The sequence below is a fragment of the Cetorhinus maximus genome, chromosome 2 (genome assembly GCF_964194155.1).
Source record: "Cetorhinus maximus chromosome 2, sCetMax3.hap1.1, whole genome shotgun sequence".
Classification (NCBI taxonomy): domain Eukaryota; kingdom Metazoa; phylum Chordata; class Chondrichthyes; order Lamniformes; family Cetorhinidae; genus Cetorhinus; species Cetorhinus maximus.
Window position 1 is genome coordinate 63,512,868 of NC_135880.1, and position 22,373 is coordinate 63,535,240.

General features: G+C 45.9%; 1 protein-coding gene across 3 annotated transcripts in view; it reads left to right on the forward strand.

The window, feature by feature from the left end:
* The first annotated feature begins 16,087 nt into the window (after positions 1-16,087).
* Positions 16,088-22,373, forward strand: part of rhobtb3 (Rho related BTB domain containing 3) — a 130,947-nt gene continuing 124,661 nt past the window's right edge. The window contains exons 1-2 of one of the 3 annotated variants that reach the window (XM_078565482.1): positions 16,088-16,224; positions 16,766-16,991. In XM_078565482.1, the coding sequence (XP_078421608.1) occupies positions 16,178-16,224; positions 16,766-16,991 (273 nt within the window). In that variant the 5' untranslated portion in view covers positions 16,088-16,177. Of the gene's footprint in view, positions 16,225-16,329; positions 16,552-16,765; positions 16,992-22,373 lie in introns of those variants that run through there. The other 2 variants (XM_078565499.1, XM_078565491.1) reach the window with 2 other exon arrangements.

Here is a 22,373-nt window from a genome sequence, read left to right on the forward strand (position 1 = left end):
CTTGCCTAACACTCCAGCAACTCTGGCCTTGATGTTGTGGAAACCACTGCTCTCCTGGCCTCCCTTACCAGCTACACCACCTTGACTTCTGTAGTCCTTTAGTGGGCTGGCACCTGTGCGGAAGGGCGTAAAGATTGTATCCATAAATGTGCATAGCATTAAATCTACTACGAGATGTGTTGTGACCTTGGACTACCTTGCCAAGGTCAGAGCTGACCTGTTGTTTCTGCACGAGTGTGCGATACTGCACCTCATCTCCTACAGGCAATGGTCACGATGGTGGTCCCATGGGCCATCGATCTGGTCAGGAGGAAACGACTCTCGTTCCTCTGGCCTGGGTATTCTGCTGCGGGGAGGCAACTTCACCGTCTCCGAGGTTAAGGAGGTGGTGGGTGGGTGCCTCCTCGTAGCAGATGTAATGTACAAGAGTGCTTCACTCCGGTTAATTAATGTGTACGCCCCGGCACAAAAGGGCGAGGGCTGGCAGTCTTTCAGCAGCTCCCACTGCTGCTGGCAACCTCCAGGCCGGTCATTCTGGGCGGTGACTTCAACTACATCATCGATGCGGCTGGACGATCTGGCAGGGTCGACAGCAGATTGGACGCTACGTCCAGATCCCTGATGGAAACAGTTAAGGATGCCAAGCTGCATGACGTCTTCAGCAACCCTGCAGAAGGAGCGCAGCGTAGATACACCTGGTCGTGGCCAGATGGGTCCATCCGTTCCAGGATAGACTTCCTGTTTGTGTCCCGTGCGTTCTCAGTCAGATCCACCGACGTCAAGCCGGTGTTCTTCTCTGACCACTGTCTCCTAATGGCTGACTGTCACTTGGAGGAAGACCAGAGGGTGGGCAGGGGGGCATGGAAGCTGAACGTGCAACTGCTGACCCCAGAGAACATTGAGGAGCTCAAGAGGGATTATAAAGGTTGGAGAACCGTGAAACCCCTTTTTGAGTCCCTGACACACTGGTGGGAAGTGATCAAGGGAAACGTCAATAGGTTTTTCATCCTCAAAGGCACCCAGAAAGCTAGAAAGGAACAGAGGGAAATGTCCCGATGCCAGAAAAACATGCAAGACCTGCTGTGGCTGCAGTCGATGGGGGTCGATGTCAAGGAGGAACTCCAAGAGGTGAAGAGCCAGGAAACCTCGCTCTTTGCCTCGGAGGCCTCCGAGATCATCTTCCGTTCCAGAGTCTGCTCCGTGGAGCAGGATGAGACGTGCTCATATTTCTTCTTCCAAAAGGTACACAAAGGTGCACAAAGGTACTCTGTGATCAGTCACCTGAAGGAAGAAGACGGCTCAGTAAAGTCATCGCGGTCCGAAATTTTGAGGATCAGCAAATCCTTTTATGTCGGATTGTATGACATGAAGCCCACAGACAGCACTGCCTCCCAGTCCTTCCTCTCCTCTATCACGGAGGTCTTAGACGACAGTACACGGGAGAGCCTGGAGAAACCGCTGACTCCTGACAAACTGACTAAGGCCCTTGAGTCCTTCAAGAAGAATAAGACTCCCGGAAGCGACGGCTTGCCGGCTGAGTTGTATTCGGCTCTGTGGGACTGGATCGGCCCAGACCTGCTAGAAGTGTACGAGAGTATGCTCTTGGCCGGCAACATGTCAGAATCCATGAGGAAAGGCATCATCACCCTCATCTACAAGCACAAGGGGGAAAGGGAGGAAATTAGAAATTGGCGACACATTTCACTGTTGAATGTGGACTATAAGATTCTGTCCAAGGTCATCGCCAATCGGGTCAAGTCCGCTCTGGAATTGGTGATCCACCATGACCAGACCTGCACTGTGCCAGGCAGGAAGATCTCTGACAGCCTCGCGCTGCTCAGGAATACGATTGCCTATGTGCAGGACAGGGGTGTGGACACCTGCCTCATCAGCCTGGATCAGGAGAAAGTCTTTGACAGAATATCACACACCTACATGGTGGATGTGCTCTCCAAAATGGGGTTTGGGGAGGGAATTCGCAATTAGATCCAACTGCTCTACACTACCATCAAAAGCGCAGTCTCAATCAATGGGTGGGAATCAGATAGCTTTCCTATTAAATTTGGAGTCAGGCAGGGCTGCCCTCTCTCCCCTGTCCTATTTGTGTGTTGCATAGAACCCTTTGCTGAGTCCATCAGGAAGGATCCGGGCATAAGAGGAGTGACGATCCCAGGCAGTGGAGGCATTCAGGTCAAAGCCTCCCTGTACATGGACGAGGTCGCCGTCTTCTGCTCAGATCCGCTGTCAGTGCGCAGACTGATCCACATCTGCGACCAGTTTGAACTAGCCTCGGGAGCCAAGGTAAATCGTGGGAAGAGCGAGGCCATGTTCTTTGGGAACTGGGCTGACCGATCCTTTGTCCCCTTCACCGTCAGGGCTGACGGCCTGAAAGTACTGGGGATATGGTTCGGAGGGACTGGGGCATGCGTTAGAAACTGGAAGGAGCAAGTGTCTATGGTGAAAAGAAAACTGGGCATGTGGGAGTGACGCTCCCTCTCCATTGCGGGTAACAACCTGGTCATCAGGTGTGAGGCACTCTCGCTGTTGCAGGTCTGGCCCATTCCAGACTCCTGCGCGATGGCGATCGCCCAAGCCATCTTTCGCTTTATCTGGAGTTTGAAATTGGATTGTGTCCGCAGGGATGCGATGTACAAGCCTCTAGATAAAGGGGAAAAAACGTGTCCAACATTGCCCTCATACTGATGGCCACCTTTGTGTGCGGCTGCATCAAGCTGTGTGTAGACCCTTGGTACGCAAACACCAAGTGTCACTACGTGCTGAGGTTCTACCTGTCCCCGTTGTTGCGAAGGATGGGTCTGGCCACGCTGCCGCGGAACGCTCCAAGTAGTTGGACCGTGCCGTACCACCTGTCCCTCATGGAAAAATTTATGCAGAGAAACACCTTTGGCCACAAGTCCATCAGGCAGTGGTCAGCATGTAACGTCTTAGAGGCCCTGCGGGAAAAGGAGAGGGTGGATCCTGTGGGATGATTCCCCGAGCAGACTGTCAAAGTCACTTGGCAGAATGCCTCATCGCCAGAACTTTCCAACAAGCACCAAGATGTAGCTTGGCTGGTGGTGAGAAAGGCCCTCCCCGTCAGATCCTTCCAACACGCCAGGAGTCTCATCCCCTCTACACGTTGCCCTCGAGGTGGCTGTGGTGGGGACGAGACCGTTGTTCACCTCCTTGTGGATTGTGCCTTTGCAAAGAAGGCCTGGAGAGAGATGCAGTGGTTTCTGTCGAGGTTCATCCTGAGAAGTTCTGTGACAGAGGACTCTGTGCTCTACGGGCTGTCCCCAGGGACACACACCGAGACAAACACCAACTGCAGCTGGAGGATCATCAACTCGGTGAAAGACGCTCTTTGGTCTGCCCGAAACTTGTTGGTCTTCCAGCGCAAAGAGTTGTCCCCGACTGAGTGTTGCAGACTGGCACATTCCAAAGTCCAGGACTACGTGCTGAGGGACGCAATAAAGGTTGGGGCAACCACCGCAAAGGCACAATGGGGAAAGGTCACTGTCTAAGACCTTTCTGCCACAGTGCATCGAGGGGCTGGGGACTGTTGAGAGCCCCTCGGGCTGTACAGCTCAAAATTAAGCCATTTATTTAATTTCTCCGGGGGATGTGTCAGTCTCCCACCAAATTCATGGTGTGTGATTAGGACAATTCTCACACCTTTTTTTTATTATTCATTCACGGGATGTGGGCTTCACTGGCTGGGCCAGCATCTATTGCCCATCTTTAGTTGTCCTTGAGAAGGTGGTGCCTTCTTGAACCGCTGCAGTCCATGTGGTATAGGTACACCCACAGTGCTCTTAGGGAGGGAGTTCCAGGATTTTGACCCAGCAACAATGAAGGAACAGTGACATATTTCCAAGTCAGGATAGTGAGTGACTTGGAGCGGAACTCCCCATCTGGTGTTCCCATCTATCTGCTGCCCTTGTCTTTCTAGATGATAGTGGTCGTGGGTTTGGAAGGTGTTGTTGAAGGGACCTTGGTGAATTCCTGCAGTGCATCTTGTAGATGGTACACACTGCAGCTACTGTATGTCAGTGGTGGAGGGAGTGAATGTTTGTGGATGTGGTGCCAATCAAGCGGGCTGCTTTGTCCTCTATGGTGTCAAGCTTCTTGAGTGTTGTGGGAGTTGCACTCATCAAGGCAAGTGGAGAGTATTCCATCACACTCCTGACTTGTGCCTTGGTGGACAGGCTTTGGAGAGTCAGGAGGTGAGTTACTCATCGCAGGATTCCTAGCCTCTGACCTGCTCTTGTAGCCACAGTATTTATATGGCTAGTCCAGTTCAGTTTCTGGTCAATGGTAACTCCCTATGTTGATAGTGGGGGATTCAGTGATGGTAATATCATTGAACATCCAGGGATGATTGTTGGACTCTATCTTGTTGGATTTGGTCATTGCCTGACACTTGTGTGGTAGAAATGTCACTTGCCACTTGTCAGCCCAAGCCTGGATATTGTCCAAGTCGTGCTGCATTTGGACATGGACTGCTCCAGTATCTGAGGATGGTGCTGAACATTGTTCAATCATCAGTGAACTTCTGACCTTATGATGGAAGGAAGGTAATTGATGAAGCAGCGGAAGATGGTTGGGCCTAGGACACTACCCTGAGGAACTCCTGCACTGATGTCCTGGAGCTGAGATGACCCACATCCAACAACCACAACCATCTTCCTTTGTGCTAGGTATGACTCCAACCAGCGGAGAGATTTCCCGCTAATTCCCATTGACTTCAGTTTTGCTCGGGCTCCTTGATGCCACACTCAGTCAACTGCTGCCTTGAAGTCAAGGGCAGTCACTCTCACCTCACCTTGGGAGTTCAGCTCTTTGGTCCATGTTTGAATCAAGGCTGTAATGAGGCCAGGAGCTGAGTGATCCTGGCGGAACCCAAATGGGTGTCAATGACCAGGTTATTGCTAAGCAAGTGCCACTTGATAGCACTGTTGATGATCCCTTCCATCACTTTACAGATGATCGAGAGTTGACTGATGGGGTGGTAATTAGCTGTATTGGATTTGTCCTGATTTTTGTGTACAGGACATACCTGGGCAATTTTCCACATAGCCAGGTAGATGCCAGTGTTGTAGCTGTACTGGAACAGCTTGGCTAGGGACGCGGCAAGTTCTGGAGCACAAGTCTTCATTACTATTGTCAGAATATTGTCAGGGCCCATAGCCTTTGCAGTATTCAGTGCCTTTAGCCATTTCTTATATCACGTGGAGTGAATCGAATTGGCTGAAGACTGGCATCTGTGATGCTGGGGACCTTTAGAGGAGGCCAAGATGGACCATCCACTTGGCAGTTCTGGCTGAAGATTGCTGCAAATGCTTCAGCCTTATCTTTTGCACTGATGTGCTGGGCTCCCCCATCATTGAGGATGGGGATATTTGTGGAGCCTCCTCCTCCAGTGAGTTGTTTACTTGTCCACCACCATTCACAACTGGATGTGGCAGGACTGCTGCTGATGGCCCACAGCGCCTCATGGATACCCAGTCTTGAGTTGCTAGATCTGTTCAAAATCTATCCCATTTAGCATGGTGGTAGTGCCACATAACACAATGGAGGGTATCCTCAATGTGAAGGCAGGACTTCGGCTCCACAATGACAGTGCGGTGGTCGCTTCTACCGATTCTGTCACGGACAGATGCAGCTGCAGCAGGCAGGTTGGTGAGGATGAGGTCAAGTATATTTTTCCCTCTTGTTGATTCCCTCACCACCTGCCACACTCCCAGCCTAGCAGCTATGTCATTTTGCTGTTGCAAAGCAAATTCACTTTGTATCAATATTACTGTTGTTGTATAGATATATTCTTATGGAACAAATTATAACTGGAACCTAATTTCCTCCTCCCCCACCATCTACCAGAGGATCTGGCTCCGGGTCAGGCGGAACTATGTTTGCCAATCCTCCTGGAATGGCTGGGAGTCTACCGGATTTGTCACCAATCTCCTGGCAGCTATTAAAAGCAATGCAGGAGATTTGAAAACAACATTTCAAACAAATAGTGCTCATAATTCACGCTGAATCTCTGTCCCATCATCCTTCATTGAAAACGGTGATCTGAGTGCATTTGCAGCACAGTGACAAAAACGTAAGCTGACAAACACACATACTGCGCTCACGAACGTTGCTGTGCTGCTTGCGTTCCACCAGTGCTGAGCTTCGACCTCGAGAAGAGAAGGAAGTAAAACTAGGACTGAGCGCTGCCGCAAGGGCAAACTAACCTAATAGTATTGATATGTGACTAACTGATTTCTCTATTGGGTGTCCTGGTTTTAACGATGTGAGAATATACACAAAAAGTTAAACTGCATTCACTGATGAGAAAACTTCCAGCATTTGTTATTAGTTTCTATTTGTTTTTAATGTGTGGGTGTGTGGGTGTGGGGTGGGTGGAGTCCCCTTAGCCTCTGCTCTTGCAATCCGTACAAATGGAGCTTGTTTCTAACCCACAGACGATGCTGGAGAATCGGTGCTGATTCCGAGACATTTCCCCCTCTTCCTGCTCACTGCCCACTGCTCGCAGCAAATCAGCCTTGTGGGGCTGGGGACTCTGAGTTAATGCAGGTGATCCCAGGATGGAGATGGGATAGAAGTAGATCCTAGTGGGATTTTTTTTTGGGGGTGGTGGTGGTATTGAGGGAAAAAGAGATTGATTTTAGTGGGATTTTGGGTGAGAAACCTGCTCCACCAGCTCTGCTGATTTACATTGATTTCGCAGGGACAAACAGGCAAACAGTGCTGCAGGGCGGTTTTCATGTTTTCAATGAGTGCCTGTCCCTGAGGAATCGATGTAAATCTGTAGTGCCAGTAGAATGAGTTTCTCCCTCTTCATCTTTTGGGCAGAAGCTGATCCTAACGGGATTTTATTTTGGGGGGAGGAAAATATCAATCTTCATGGGATTTTAATGCGGGCGGGAATTGCAAGATTTTTTCAAGTTTCCACTTTCGGACAAATTGAACCCCAGGGCAGTTAATTGAAATCCTGCATCATTGGTGGTTTACACAAAGCTGCAGTGATTGGATAATGTTGAACTCTCAGGTCTGCTCTGTATAAAAGATATATTTTACACTCTGTACAAACAGGGATGTTCACAGCAGAAATCTTTCTCCAGGGATTTATTTTTCTCTCTCGCACCCCCTTAGAAGTCACTCATGCCATGCTGCCAGCTTTCATGACGTCACTTCTGTCAACATCTCTCGAATATGTTCAGCCAGAGTTGGCCACCCTAGTTGGAACACACCCAAAGTTCACTCCACCTGATTTGATGTGAACTCAGTTGTATTTGTGGATCCAAATCTTTATCCAAGACCAGATGTACTCCAGCAGCATACCACCCCATGACAGACCCTTGTGGCTGAAAACAGAGTTGGGGGGGAGTGGGGGTTGGGGGTTGGGATGCAGGGTGAGATCCAGCTATTGTTTTAGGTTGAGAGGCATGGCTACTGGTAATTGTGTGCCTTTGGCTGTGGGTGTGAAGCAGCAGTCAGGGAGGCCTTCAGCCTTGAGCCTCTTCTTGTTGCACTTGCAATAGAAGGTGCCTATTTTCTGCATGGCTCTAACAGGTAGCAGCCAAGTCCTGCTCAGACCCTGCAGGATGAATAGGGCTGGGAACAAGCCCTAAAGCTCACTTCTTCTGGGTGTTATTCCAAATAGACACCTAGTTGGTTTTGAGAAAGGGAAATGGGACACGAGGTGCCATTATATCACTGTCATTTCAGTTAAAGACAGTTATAATGCATAAGTCTGCACCAGGTGAAAAAGTTCTGTCCTTTCAAAATCCCTGAGTAATACAAGGGTGGCAGAGACTCAACATCTTAGAAAACTGCCCAAAATTTCTTTCATATCCCAGTGTTTCTAAATGACCATGTAGGAAAAACATTTTTAAAATGAGACAATACAAATTGGTGATTGTTGCAAACCATGAGTACATTGAGAGTTATCATGTGTACTAGCAGTGTGTACCAGCTACAAGGTGCACTGCAGGGACTCACCAAGCCTCCTTAGAATGTACTTTCCAAAACCAAGACCACTACCCTCTAGAAGGACAAGGGCAGCAGATAGATGGGAACACCACCACCTGGAAGCTCCCCTCCAAGTTACTCACCATCCTGACTTGGAAATATATCACCGTTCCTTCACTGTCGCTGGGTCAAAATCCTGGAACTCCCTTCCTAACAGCACTGTGGGTGTACCTACACCACATGGACTGCAGCGGTTCAAGAAGGCAGCTCACCACCACCTTCTCAAGGGCAATTAGGGATGTGCAATAAATGCTGGTCTAGTCAGCGAAGTTCACATCCCATGAATGAATAAAAAAAAATCATACTTCACAAACTGTCAAAATTAATCTTTAACAGATTAACACCATTTGAACTTGAAGATGTTATACACCCTTGGAGCTCTCCATCTATGTTAATAATAGTGTTTTAACTGGTAGAGTTTGTGATGTTATTTATTCAGTTCCTGGAATCTATTTTTGTTATTAGTAGGCATCATAGTGTCATATGGCATATTCCTGCATTTAGCCTGCATGATTAGTAATGTGTGATCCAAACTGAAACAATACTGCACTGTATGATTTGAACTTCAGTAACATTGAGAATTATTTTGCTATGTTACAGGGCAATGTATGTTATATCTACTTATGATAATGCAAGGTCCAATTCATGATTTAATTTTGTGAGCTCTTTCCAGCCCAGTTAGAAATTACATGTGAGACAGAAGCTGAGAACAAATCTCAACGTGTAGTTAGAAGTTCCTGAGGTGTGATGACATCATGCAACTCCTGCTGGCCCTTCTTAATTCGCTGCACTCAAAATGACAGACCAAGTAATATAAGGTGAGCAGTTGTGTGCTTTCTTACAACATTATTACAAACATAGTATCAGCACTATTAAGGGAAACCATTGAATTTGTCTTACGAGTTGCTTACAAAAATGGAAGTCTATTCTTGTGAATCTTAAGCTCAAATAAAATTATAACTTTTTAAATTTAAATTTAGTATCCATAAATAATCCACTTACTCTGAGCTTGAATATTCATGCCCTATAATTGTAACTTTGTACTTTTGATTCCAACGTATCTTAAGTTAAAAATTGTAGACTAAGCCTTTTCATTGCAAGAATTGCCCACAATAAAGGATATATACAGCTTGATGGAGTAATGTTGCCATTACCATTGATACATTTTTGTTGTGACAATATATACAATTGTGATAACAACATTTTCTTGGTGTAACAATTTCAACTGTAATTTTGTTGAGCGAAGAAACATGAAAAGCATTTTGATAGACATTTTTGATGATTTCCCTTTAACATAAACAATATATATTGTGCAATGAGGAAAACTTTAGAGTGGGATCTTATTCATTTTCTCTTACATCCCTTTGAAATTTAATTTGGAATTTTGTAGTTCTGGAGCCATTTCCTGAGCCCATATTCCAGGCTTAATCTTCAGTGTAGTACTGAGAGAGTACTGCACTGTCAGAGTTTTCCTGACGAAATGCTAAACTGAATTCTGTCTTTCAGGTGGTATGAAAGATTCCTTGGCACCATTCAAAAAGAAGCGTAAGAGTTCTCCCAGTATCCACACCATGTTTATCGCACTAGCAATCCCTAGGTTACAATGACTCCATTTCAAAAGTGCTTTACTGGTAGTAAAGCTTTTCTGATATTGTGCAAGGCACTATGTAAATGGAGATTTTTTTTCTTTAAATGCATTATTATGAAGATGTGTTATATAAAATATTAATTTAAAACGTCAGCGGTGAACATACACGTGTATTGAATTTTTTTGAAAAGACCACTTTTCCTAAGGAAAGGATACTGGCTTACAGCAGCTACTATGTTGCATTTGCAAAGGACACAAGCTGCTTTTATGGAGACACAAAGTCTATGGGCGGAATTTTCCAGGCCCACTGGGGTCAGGTGTCATGACAGGCGTGAGTGGACAATATGGCGGGAAGGCCAAAAGTTGGTTTCACAATGTCGTGAAATAGTTTGCAATTGTCCGCTCTGCCTGTCAATGGCGGGCTGCGTTTTCCGCTGTTGGACATTGGGAGCTTCATTGTAATTAATCTGCATATCATTCTAAGCCCAGCTAGCCAGAATCATCACCCCAGTGCTGGATCATCTGCGCACCACGCTAACGTGTTTCACAATAGCATATATAAGGCGTGCGCCTGGCAAGCTGCACTTCGAGGGGAACTCAGCAGTGAGTGCACTGTAATGTTGCACAGCACTCGCAAGGGCTGCCTGTTGGACCTCTAGGTTGAGGCGTCACACATTCAGGCGAGGGCACATGCAGGTCGCTTTTTCCTGGCTGGCTGACAGTGCGGTGCCGGGGCAAAGGCTGCATTGGGGTTGTGGCAAGTTGGGGGGAGGGGGGCCAAGGGCTGCACTGTGGTTGATGGTAGTGCACAAGCACATGTGGGGGTCGGTGGGGTGGAGGGAAGTGGCCACACATCAGGGAAACTTTGCATAAAGTGAGCATTCCTCCACAGCTCAGGCAGTTCAGGCACACCCACATTGACATGCTTGGAGTCGGGCCCCTAGCTTATCTGTCCACTCAAGGAATGCAGAGGTCTGAAAGTGCCATCAAATGTTCCAGAGCTTTTCACCCCTCGGGCACAGGCTGCAAACTAATGAACATTTTAGTGGCCTGCAGAACAGTTGCATGTTGTACAGTCTCCTTACTAAAATTGGCCATGGAGCAGTCAGTGCTGGAGACTCACAGCCACTTGCAATGTCATTATCCTAGTTTGGACCAGTCTCCCCCATGGTTCAAGCTAACAGTGCAACCTTGCAGTGAGGGTTAGGAGAATGCCTGAGCCTGAGCTAAGAGCACAGCATGCAGTCCAATGGGCAAAGCTGCTGCCAATCTGTCAAGTGGAGTGGGGCGAAGGTGGGTGAGGTTTCGGGCAACCATGCAGTGCACTAAATTCTGGTTATCTAAGTGGTGGCCAGTACTCTCTGGGATGTGGTAAGGGGCCTTCAGACTTAACCAAGAGAGGTTCTCAGAATATCCATGCTAACCCACGTGTCTTTCTCTTTCATCCTGCAGGAGGAGCACATCAGGAACATAGAGCCTGGTGATCTAACTGCATGCCTCATGGCTTAGAGAGAGCGGAGACAAAGGAGAAGAGACCAATGGAGGCACATGGCTGGGCAGAGGAGGAGCAGAACCCTCAGGAAGAAGGGGCGACTGGGGCTCCTGCACACGATGCTGAAGAGCCACAGCGTACTATTGCTGGTCGCCGTCTAGTTAGACCTAGGGTCTGTAGACACCGCCTTTCATTCCTGCAGATAACAGAGAACTAGTGTCATCAAAGACTGTGCATGTCCAGGGAATTGGTCAGTCACATCTGCCACCTGCTGCAGTATTTGGCTCCACGGGGACATCCACTGCCAGTGGCCATGAAAGTGACCGCGGTGCTCAATTTCTATGCCAGTGGCTCCTTTCAGGGCTCCTGTGGGATATCACAAGCCTCCACCCACAAATGCATCCATGAGGTCACAGACACCATCTTCGCGAAGGCACACAACTTTGTGCATTTCACCCAGGACCTGGAAAGCCAGGATGTAAGAGCACTGGGATTTGCCCAGATCTCCACAGGTGCAGGGTGCCATCAACTGCGTTCACGTGGTGCTCAGATCTCCATGGCAACAGGCGGTCAACTATGTCAACCGCATTCATTCATCCATTCATTGAATGTTCAGCTGGGGCGACCACCACAAACACATCCTGCAGTTCTGTGCACAGTTCCCAGGGAACGTCCATGACTCATACATTCTCAGTTGATCTCATATCCATGATGTCTTCCAGGCTGTGCAGAGGCTGCAGGGATGGTTCCTCAGGGACAAGGGCTACGCAAGGACTTGGCTGATGACACATGTACAGCAGCCTCAGACTGCAGCAGAGCGATGGTATAATGAGGCTTATGCTGTAGCTTGCAAGTTGGTGGAGCAAACCATTGGGAAGCTGAAAGTGAGGTACACGTGCCTGGACTAGTCTGGTGTAGCCCTGCAATATAGTCCATAGAGGGTGTCACGCATCGTCATCGTCTGCTGCGCCCTTTACAACTTGGCGCTGCAACGGGGAGAGGAGCTGGTTAAGGAGATGATGGAGGAGCTGGACGTCTCCGCCGATGAGGAGGACATTGATGGGAATGAGGGTGAGGAGATCCTTGAAGGGAATATTATGGTGATGAGGCCACCACACCAGCCAGATGAGGCAGGCGCACTCGGGAGGCCCACGTAGCTGCCAGATTAGGGGAGGATGATGACAACATGCAGTGAGAAGACACCACAGATCCTCACATTGCATCTGTGAATGTTTGACCCCAGTCTGGCTGATGGTAGCGCACATACCCTCTGTGTAAACGCTCCTGTCATGGGGAAGCAGCAGAGGCCTTAATAGTCGCTCGATTGCAGGAAGATGACGACGACATGCAGTGAGATCACTCCATAGGTCTTCTAATAGCCTCTGTGAATGCCTGACTCCTGTCTGGCTAAGGGCAGATCACTTGCGCCCTGTGATCAGGGTCATATCCATGGAGATGCAGCCATGAAACTTTAAAAGCATCTGATCCTTTGTCAGCCTTTAGCACCTGACCCCTTCAGGAGCACAGCGTCACCTGTCATAGATGCTGATGAGGTGAAGGCCTCAAAGGTGCTGAGAGCACACAGAGAGAATGAGAAAACTCTGTGATGCCTGCCCACAAAATTCTGGCAGCAATGACAAGCACCGATGAGGTACAGGCATCAGTAATCTGTCTAGTGAGTGTGAAGCTGCTCCATCACTGTGGTCTGAAGGCTGCACAAAGCACATGGAAAAGGCCCTGGACTGAGACACCTGCCTTTATCTTGTGCAGGAACCAAGGTTTCACATCTGAGTGAACAAACACTGCTCATCAGAACAAGGAGCTATCACCGGTGCTATCACCTCAGTCTGAAGGTGGACGGACTCCTCCATCATGCCTTGCAATCTGAGGGGTGCAGCAGGCCTCCCTTCCTGATGTTCCTGAGCTTGCCTTCGCAGCTCTGGCAACTGAGGGATGAGCAAATCCAGAAACTCATCATCTGACTCAGACTCAAAAGATATCTGGCCTCCAGCAGTCCTCCGAGAGCTGGAAACCTAGGAAGTCCCTGCTTCTATCTGCAGTGGATCAGTCAGTGCGATGTGCTCACAAGATTGTGATTCCATGGCTCCTCTGGAACTAGGTCCCACTGAGGTGTGTGTCTCTGTGCTGGTGGAAGGTGTGCGTGAGCACTGTGATGGATCTTCAAAGAGGGTGCCTCCAGATTCTTTTTCTGAGGTGTCTTCAGGGCTTGATTGGAGGCCCTGGGTCGTGGACTCCCTCAGCTGTTTCCGAGATGTGCCTGCAAAAGCAAGGAGAGATAATTAGTGAATGGCAGGGGCCTGTGAAACAGGACACATCACTCACAGCATGGTCATCTCATATTGCACTGCTGGATCCTCACTTGGTAGAGCACCGCCAACCTCACCCTCAGCACAAGAATGCTCCAGACCTTCACTGGCCAGCTGGATGGCTCGTTTTTCAAAGTCCGTGAGGGCCTTGATGTCAGGCATTCCTCCACCGGTCTGCAACCTCTCTCTCTTATTGTGTGCCAGCTTGTCCTGCAAGAATACAGATGGAGAGAGTGTAAGCAGGATGCCTGGCAGACCAGATGAGAAATATGCCTGGCATGTGCGGGTGATGAGTTGTCCCATGGATGGGATGAGGACAATGAAGGTGTGTGTGAGAGAATGAATGGTGATGTCCCTTGAACTGGCAGTGAGTGAGATCCCTGTGGATGTATGTATGATGGGTTTGTGAGTGTGAGAGTTGGGAGTGATAAAAAGAGTGACTTACCCTGGCGGAACAGAGGAGATCATTCATCCTCTTTTGGCACTGGGTCGCTTTTCTCTTTTACAGGGTGTTGGCGCTGACCGCCACCTCCCAAGCTGGATTGGTAATGTTGCTGCCCCTTTTATGGCCAGAGCGGGGGTAGAGGACATCACAGCAGCCTCCACGGCATTCAAAAGGCACTTGAGGAACACATCACTAAACTGGGGGCTGCAGTCTTCTTGCCTTACGAGGCCATGTCTTATGTGCAGCAGTCCTGGGCTGGAAGCACTGAGAGGTGTGCGCATGACTGCACTTTAAATATGCGCCCGGCGTGATGAAGTGACAAGATGACGTTGTGGTGCATGAATCGGAGCCCGCCCACCATCAAAACAGTGTGCTTCCTAGGAATGCATGATTATTGAGGCAGGATTGGGACAATACAGTGTGAAAAGCTGCCATTGTGGCTGGCAGGTAAAACATTCTTATTTCTACCTGCAACCACACTTAGTGCAAATCTGGATCAATTCCGTCCTATGGAGATCTCAGAGAGACATTACATGATCTAGCTCTTGGGTGAAAATGTGCTAGAATTAGGATAGTAAGATAGAGATTGCCACAGGGAAACCAACCATACTGCATTTCTCCTTCTTCTGAAACCTCTCATCAAAGCTGAGCTGTTTGTGACTTGAAATACCCACCAGAAGACCTCACTGCTGCAAACCCAGGGTTCTTAAGGAGAATTCTAAATCATCACCACTGCCTCCAGTGAATACCTCAAGAACCAGCAGCTAATATGGACTGGGGCCCTTCAGCTGTGAACAAGCACCTGGACACTCTGTGAATCATGTTTTTCTGATTTTGTTAATGGGTCCTTAATGCAGAGAAAAAGAAGCATTCAACAATATGTATTTTTATAGCACCTTTAACATAGTAAAACATCCCAAGGTGCTTCACAAGAGAATAATGTGACAATAATTGACTTCAAGCCAAAGAGTGACTAAAAACTTATTCAAAGATATAGGTTCTAAGGTGTGTCTTGGGGAGACGAGAGAGTAAATTAGGTGGAATATCTTAGGCAGGAAATTTCAGAGGTTATGGCCTAGATGGCAGAAGGCACGGCCAACAAAGGTTGAATGAAGGAAATGCAGAATGCATAAGAGGCTAAGTTGAGGGATTGCAAATTTCTCAAAGGGTTATAGAGCAAGAGGAGGTTGCAAAAATAGGGAGATGAGAGGGCATGCAGGGATTTGAAGGTAAGCATGTGAAATTTAAAATTGATGTGTTGGGGACTGGGAGCCAATGTAGGTCGGCAAACACAGGTGTGATGGGTGAATGAGTTTGGATGTGAGGTAGGATACGGGCAGCAGAGTGTTGGAGGGGCTCAAGTTTATGGAGCGTGGAAGATGGGAGGTTGGTTAGGACAGTATTTGAATAAAAACAAAAAACTACTGCGGATGCTGGAAATCCAAAACAAAAACAAAAACAGAATTACCTGGAAAAACTCAGCAGGTCTGGCAGCATCGGTGGAGAAGAGAAAACGTCAACTCTTCTCTTCTCCACCGATGCTGCCAGACCTGCTGAGTTTTTCCAGGTAATTCTGTTTTTGTTTTTGTTCAGTATTTGAATAATTGAGTCTAGCGGTAATATAAAACATGGGTGAGGATTTCAGCAGCAGATGGGCTTGAGGCGGAGCTGCAGACGAGCAATGCTTTTGTGATGGAGGGGATAAAGGGAGTTCGGAATCTCTTGTCAGAGTCAAATAGGATGCTGAGATTGTAAACTACCTGGTTCAGCCTGAGACAGTGGCCAAGGGAGAAGGATAGAATTGGAAGCTTGGCAATGGAGTTTGTGGTGAGGTTGAAGACAGTGATTTCAGTACTCCCAAAGTTCAATTGGGGGAAATGTCAGGCTCATCCAGGACTTGCTGTTGGACAAGCAGTGGAGGGATTGAGAAAGGTGTTGGTGAGGTAGAGTTGGATGTCCTGGGGGATTCAGAGGTAGTGGTACTTCTTTATTGAAGGGTGAATTTTGAGCACTGGGTCAATGCGGTGCTTGCAGTGATGATATGGTTGAGCCCCTCTCTCTCCCAGGCTATTTATAGAATGAAAGTTATCCCATGGCTGATGCATTACTACGTTTGGCAGGTCCACTGGAAACCTATCCTAACATTTTGATTCAAGCCAGAGCTGGTAGCCGATACTCGGCAATCCGCTCGCTGCCAGCAATCCAATGTGTGGGATATAAATCTCGTGGCCGCTTGGATTGCATTAGTGTTTTGTGAACGGATTTAAATCTAATTCCTCTGCTTGATGAGCTTCACTGACGTCAAGACTCAGAAGCCTCTGACTGGACCGGGGTTTGTGGATATATTTTTTTTAAATTGTCCGGTCCACAGTGATCGCTGATTCTGCCAGACGTGCCCATGCAGCACTATCGGTTATTTCCTGAGCTAATAACAAGCACACGGTGCAAGTGACGAGGAGAGTAAAGTTCACCGCCTCCTATCACTGGCTAATAAAGCCGCCGCTGCTGCTGCAGCATTTTATGCTGTGTGGTCAGGGCAAAGAGCCATCGTCGGTTCAGCTCACTTCTAGTTTCTTTGTTACCCTCATCGCAAGAACTATGAATAAATCGCCGCGCTTGCTCCCCGTTTTTGTTGAGCCGCCGATACAACATTGATCATGTAAGTTGCACACACCGGTTCGGTAAACAGTCCGCTTGGAGTTTTTATTTAGTTTCAGTCTTCTTATATTCGGTGCTAAAGTCAGCCTGGATAGATTGATCTCAAGAAAAGACCACAAAGCCCCTAAAAGCTGCGGTCCCGCGTATTGCACGGGAATATTTTCAGGCTGATGCTAGTACGTTGACTGTATGTGTAACTTCTTATACTTGTTCAGGTCGGTTCGTATCGTGGCTCTGGGGAATGAGAAAGCGGGCTTTGAAGACAGCCTGCAGCAGCCGGATCTGATCACCACCTATTTCGGCAGACATGCTATTATTCGGCACATTGAAGAGAGGCGGTTGCTAAGCTTTGCCACCCACATCACATTTCCTGCCTTCGTCGAGTACCAAGCTTATGTCTTCGGCAGGGTCCGAGTGCTGATTCACGACTGTCCCAGTTGGGTAAGGGAGCAAAAAGTTACAATGATCCACAAAATCCCCTTCGCTTTCACAGAATGGGGTTCGCTTAGGTTCCTTTTTAATATCAATAGTGCCCCCTTTTTTGCTTTGGGAAGTCCAGTTGATCATCTGTTTAACTGAGGTGATAGTGTGAGGGCACGGTTTTGAAATTTGCAATTTCAAACAACGCAGTTTTATTAAAAGCTCGTTATTAATGATCTGGAATACTTATTCTCCCTTTTGTCTTAATTTCGAAACTTTTATTTGCACAATCTCTTCAATATGTTGCATTGTCCATGTGCACACAGGTCTGGTGTCCAACACATGGCCATGGCATACTTTAATGCTAAAACAAATCATAACCCGACCATCTGTTAGTTTTCAAAAATAAATAAATCTGAAATTTTCTGCATATTTTTCGGGCGTCACCTCAAGGTCATCAATCCAGGATTTATAAGGAACTGTCAATATAGAGAATATTGATCTCAGGAGGTGTCTATTTAGACCCCAATCTCCAAGTGCTTATACAGTTTAATAAAGTGTTATGCCATTGGTGAACGGAATCCATCACGGATGGGTATAACCGTGTTTTAAATTCTAAACTACCTGTGACCAATGGCGATAGATATCAGCTACTGACATTATAATGCTTTGCCGTAATAGGCGAACATTAACAAGATGTCAGTTCTGGGCACATTTTAAAGCAAGTTTCATTCAGAAATTAGCTCCCAGAGATTGAAATTGCTATTGATGTATTTTCAAATTAACACCCAGAATTAGTTTTGATATCCACTAAAATAGTCTTTTTATAAAGCTGTAAAAGGCAAAAAAAAAGGCTTCCTCCATGTATATTATTATATTTCCATTCATATGTATTAATATGGGGAAATTGTGCTTTCCCAGTGTAAGTAATTACAGTATAGACAGTGCTACTGAATATCCAGATGACTTGTTCTTGGGGAGTGATTGTTTAGAAGTAAATCAATCAGAATGTACAGTACTGTTTTGGGAACTGCTAGGGGCAACTATTATTAGTTTGTGTTAATGAAGTGCAAGTTTCATGTAACAAACTGCAGGATCATTTCAATGACAGTCATTGTGCGGGTGTGTTATCCTATTAGCAACAACACAGTCAGCAGCAGTGGTATTTGAGCATTTTTTTTTCTCCAAAAGGTTACAGTATAGATGTTAGAGGCAGTATGTGAATGGAATATTACTTTTTTGATACACTGCTGAGGCTTGGCAACTTGGGATGCAGGTAGACATCAGATCTGGTATGTGTGCACTCAGGAAGATGAGCAGCACAGAATTCTGATCACAAGACTGTCCTTGACAACAGCTGGAGCATGACACTTAGGAATGAAATGAGAATAGCTCTGCCTCAGCGGAAACAACACAAAAGCCGCAACATTTTAAATAAATAATTGAGAACTGAAAGAATTGAAATGCGAGGACGCAGATAGTTGAACAAGAAGCATTTTCAAGAACTAGGCCAGTGGTAGCACCCTTGCAGTGTAATAAATAGTTCATCACTATAGTCGTAATAGAGTATAGAAAAATGAGTATGAATGTAAGGAAGTACTTTCAATACATACTTTGGTTTTTCTACTGCAGATTTATAAAAAAATCTTTAGCTGATCTGAGAAATCTTAATTTTAATGCCCTCCTTAAGGCTTAATGGGAACGAAGCTTAACTTAATTTCAAAGCAGTTAACATCTACAGATCTCTTCCAGCAGAATAGAAAATGCAGATCCCCATTGAATTAAAGCAGTTGCTTAGAAGGAGCTTAATGAACTGCGATTTGAAAATCTGAATAGATCAGTCAGATTGGTCTTAAACAGGAAAGCTGTAATATTCTGCACTTCTCCAGAAGTTTCCCCAGACTGCAATCAGATAAAAGTGACTGAACTGATGAGAATTTGCCTTTTCATGCTATTAGTCTTGAGGTAAAAACCTTGAGAAAGTAACAGCTTTTTGAATAAGGTGTAACTGGGTTTTTAGTGGCATGCTACATTTATAATTATTGCTGAACAGCCTCCGTGGCCCTGAAAAATTAATTTTATATTTATGGAGTGTCAAATTTATGATAAAAACATTCACAGATTTTTAAAACAGGTTTTTTTAAAAAGTTTGTTTATTATATTTCAGTTTTACCTTTAATGTCATGTGCATGTCCCAATCATTTATTTCTCTCTGTAACATTTTAATTAAAAGTGAAAAATTCAGTGCATTTTACTCCCTGGTTTGCTGTTTGTGAGAATATTGCAGTGTGATTGGCCTGTTACTCTGCTTAATTACACCACTTTTGCTGGATGCCTGGAGATCCTCTTGATTTGGCTTCAGATTCAAACTGGCATCACGAAAGCTTCTGCTGTGCTACAGAGATTGCTAGGTCTTTGTGGAAAGCTTTCTCCCATAGTTCAGCAAACCTCCATACAGATTCTCCCCCATTGCCATCAGGGAATGGTGGGAGGTGCTCTTCATGATCAATGGCAACAGGAGACCCTCCCACCTGACCAAGGTGGCCTGGGCAGAGATCGCAGTGGAACTAGCAACTATGGGCTCCACCAAAGATCCTGGGTCCAGTGCATGAAAAGTCTCTAAAAGTGACTAACAAGGGAGTCAAAGTTTATCAGGGGTCGGCAGAATGTAGTGGATTGAGGCCACAACCAGATCAGCCATGGTCTTATTGAATGGTGCAGTAGGCTTGAGGAACTAAATGGCCTACTTCTGCTTCTAATTTGTATGTTCATATGTTCTTCAAGGTCAGCAGTGAGCACAATCACTTAACTGCTGACAGCAAAATTCCAACCAATAGGCAACAATCAAAGGTTAATTTATCTGAGGGACAGATTTTGAGCATGTTGTTTACACTAGGTAACCATTTCAACATTTTTATGTCTTTTCTCAAGATGTGGGGGACTTTAGAAAGATCACATTTATAGCTCATCTTCAGTTACCCTGTGAAGATGGCAATAGGCATTTCCTTGTACTCCTTGCTACACCACTTCAGAGACCATTAAGAGTCAATTAGTTACTATGGGGTTGGAGTCACTTGTAGGCCAGGTCAGATAGATGTGATGTCCCTTCATGACATCTGTCAGCCAGTTGCCTTCTAACAAAAATCCAGCAGCTTTTCATGGTTACTATTTCTTGGTGCCAGTCCATAAATTATTAGATTTTATTGAATTCATTTTCATGCTTCCTAATGAAATTTGAAATCTCAACCCTCTGCATTGCTAGTCCAATCTCAAATCTATTACATTACCGGACACTTATAGCTCACATAAGACTGCCTTCATATCTCGACCTTGGCTTTAGACAGCCTGAATTTCAGATGCCCTGATTTTGGAGAAAAGCACAATTCTACTTCCACATTAAAGATTGAATGATACATCCACACTAGACTGCATCATTTACAGTGAATCCGAATTCACGGGGGCAGTGGGAATTGGATAAGGCAGTGTGTTAATAGGAAAATGTAGATGGATAAAAATTCTGGTATTTTTCATAATTACCTTTGTGGACAGAACATTACTGCAGAACATTTTTGCTGATAATTAACTTGGTGGAGTGGAGTTTGTGAGAGGATGAATTGTACATGTTCTACGGTGAAAGTAGGTTTGTTATGTTCCCTTTTTCCTCACTGCACTGGTGGGGTTTGGATGAATGTATAGCCAAATCCTTCTCTTCCTCTAACTTATTTTATCATGAGTACTAAAAATCACTTTGGCCTTGATTAACTGTATTTCAACAACATGTAGCAGGCCTTTGCAGTTAACTGTAAAAGATGCAACGAGATCCAATTGCTAAATGAGGTATTTAACATGAGTAAATAAAGTACTAGTACAGTACTATTCCAGCCAGTCTACAAAACACTGACAAATTACCATAAATTGTGCTTTGATTTTTCAACAACAACTTATTTATATAGCACCTTTAAGGTAATTAAACATCCCAAGGTGTTTCACAGGACCATTATAAAACAAAGTATGACACCAAACCACAGATGAACATATTGGTAATAAATACAGAAAAGGCTGGAAAAACTCAGCAGGTCTGGCAGCATCTGTGGAGAGAGAAACAGAGTTAATGTTTCGAGTCCATATGACTCTTCTTCAGAGCTGGTTTATGAATGTATTGGGTCAGGTAACCAAAAGCAGGTTTTAAGGAGTGTCTTAAAGACAGGTGTAGGGAGGGTATTTCAGTAATTGGGGTCTGGGCAACTGAAGGCAGTGGTGGAGCAATTGAAATTGGGGGTGCGCAAGAGGCCAGAATTAGAGGAGCGGGGGTAACTCGGAGAGTTGTGGGGCTGGAAGAGATTACAGAGATTTCTGTGGATATATGGAACTCCAGGTGTAATTTCCACATTTGTTAATGAAAATATAAGAGTGCATAATTTTAGTGATTTTTCAGCTACACGCATGCATTTTCAAATGAAATTTGAATGATTTTGAAAAATACGCATTTTCCACTTTTTGTTAGCAAGTGGTTTGAATTTCTTTCCTCTGATTCTTAACTTTTCCTCTCTTCCAGTATTTTGGCAGTATGTTCATTCTTTTCTACTTCAGGTTTTCCTGTTCATTTCCTGGTTGAATGTCTGTTTGCAGCAGTTTTCCTGGAATGACTATGCATTTGCAACTTCTGACCAGTACCTTAAATTATTTTGCTAAGAACCAATAAAAACAGATATGTTGAAATACTCTAATCAAACGCTTTCATGTTATTGAGCTCCAAAAAGTAGCAGTGTGTTTAAGCTCTTAAAGACTGCTATTGTGTACTTGTAATATAGGGAAATAGAATCCCAGAAGTCAGAATTACAATGTTTCATCCACTTCAAATCCCATGGCATCAGTCATCAGGAATAGTGGGCTGGATTTTAGTGGAGGAGGCGGGAAGGATGAGTTAGGAAATTTCCTGATTGGCAGACTTGTCTCATTTAAAAAGGACTCACCCACCATATTTTTCTGCTGGGTTACCAAAGATGGTAAGGCAAGCTGGCTAAAACACCTGCCTCCGTTTACTGGGACATCGGCCCAGTTTTAATGATGAATGTCAGGCCCTCAAACCCTCACCACTCATCTCCCAGCCAATCCACATGCCACTCATATTCCTCATGCCTCCTCATTGCCCACATTCCCCTTCCAATCCCCTCATACCCCATGTCCCTTCCCGTGTCCTTCATATTCTTTATGCCCCCTCATACCCCACATGCTTCCTCATATGCCCCCATGTTCCCTAGATGTCCCCCATGTATCCATCATAGCCACTGAGCAGTACCCACTATGGGCAGACCTCAGGTGTCATACTTCAAAATGGAGAGGAAAAGAATAAAACTTCTAACAATCCAACAGAGCTCTCGTTCAAACACACTTCCTACTGAA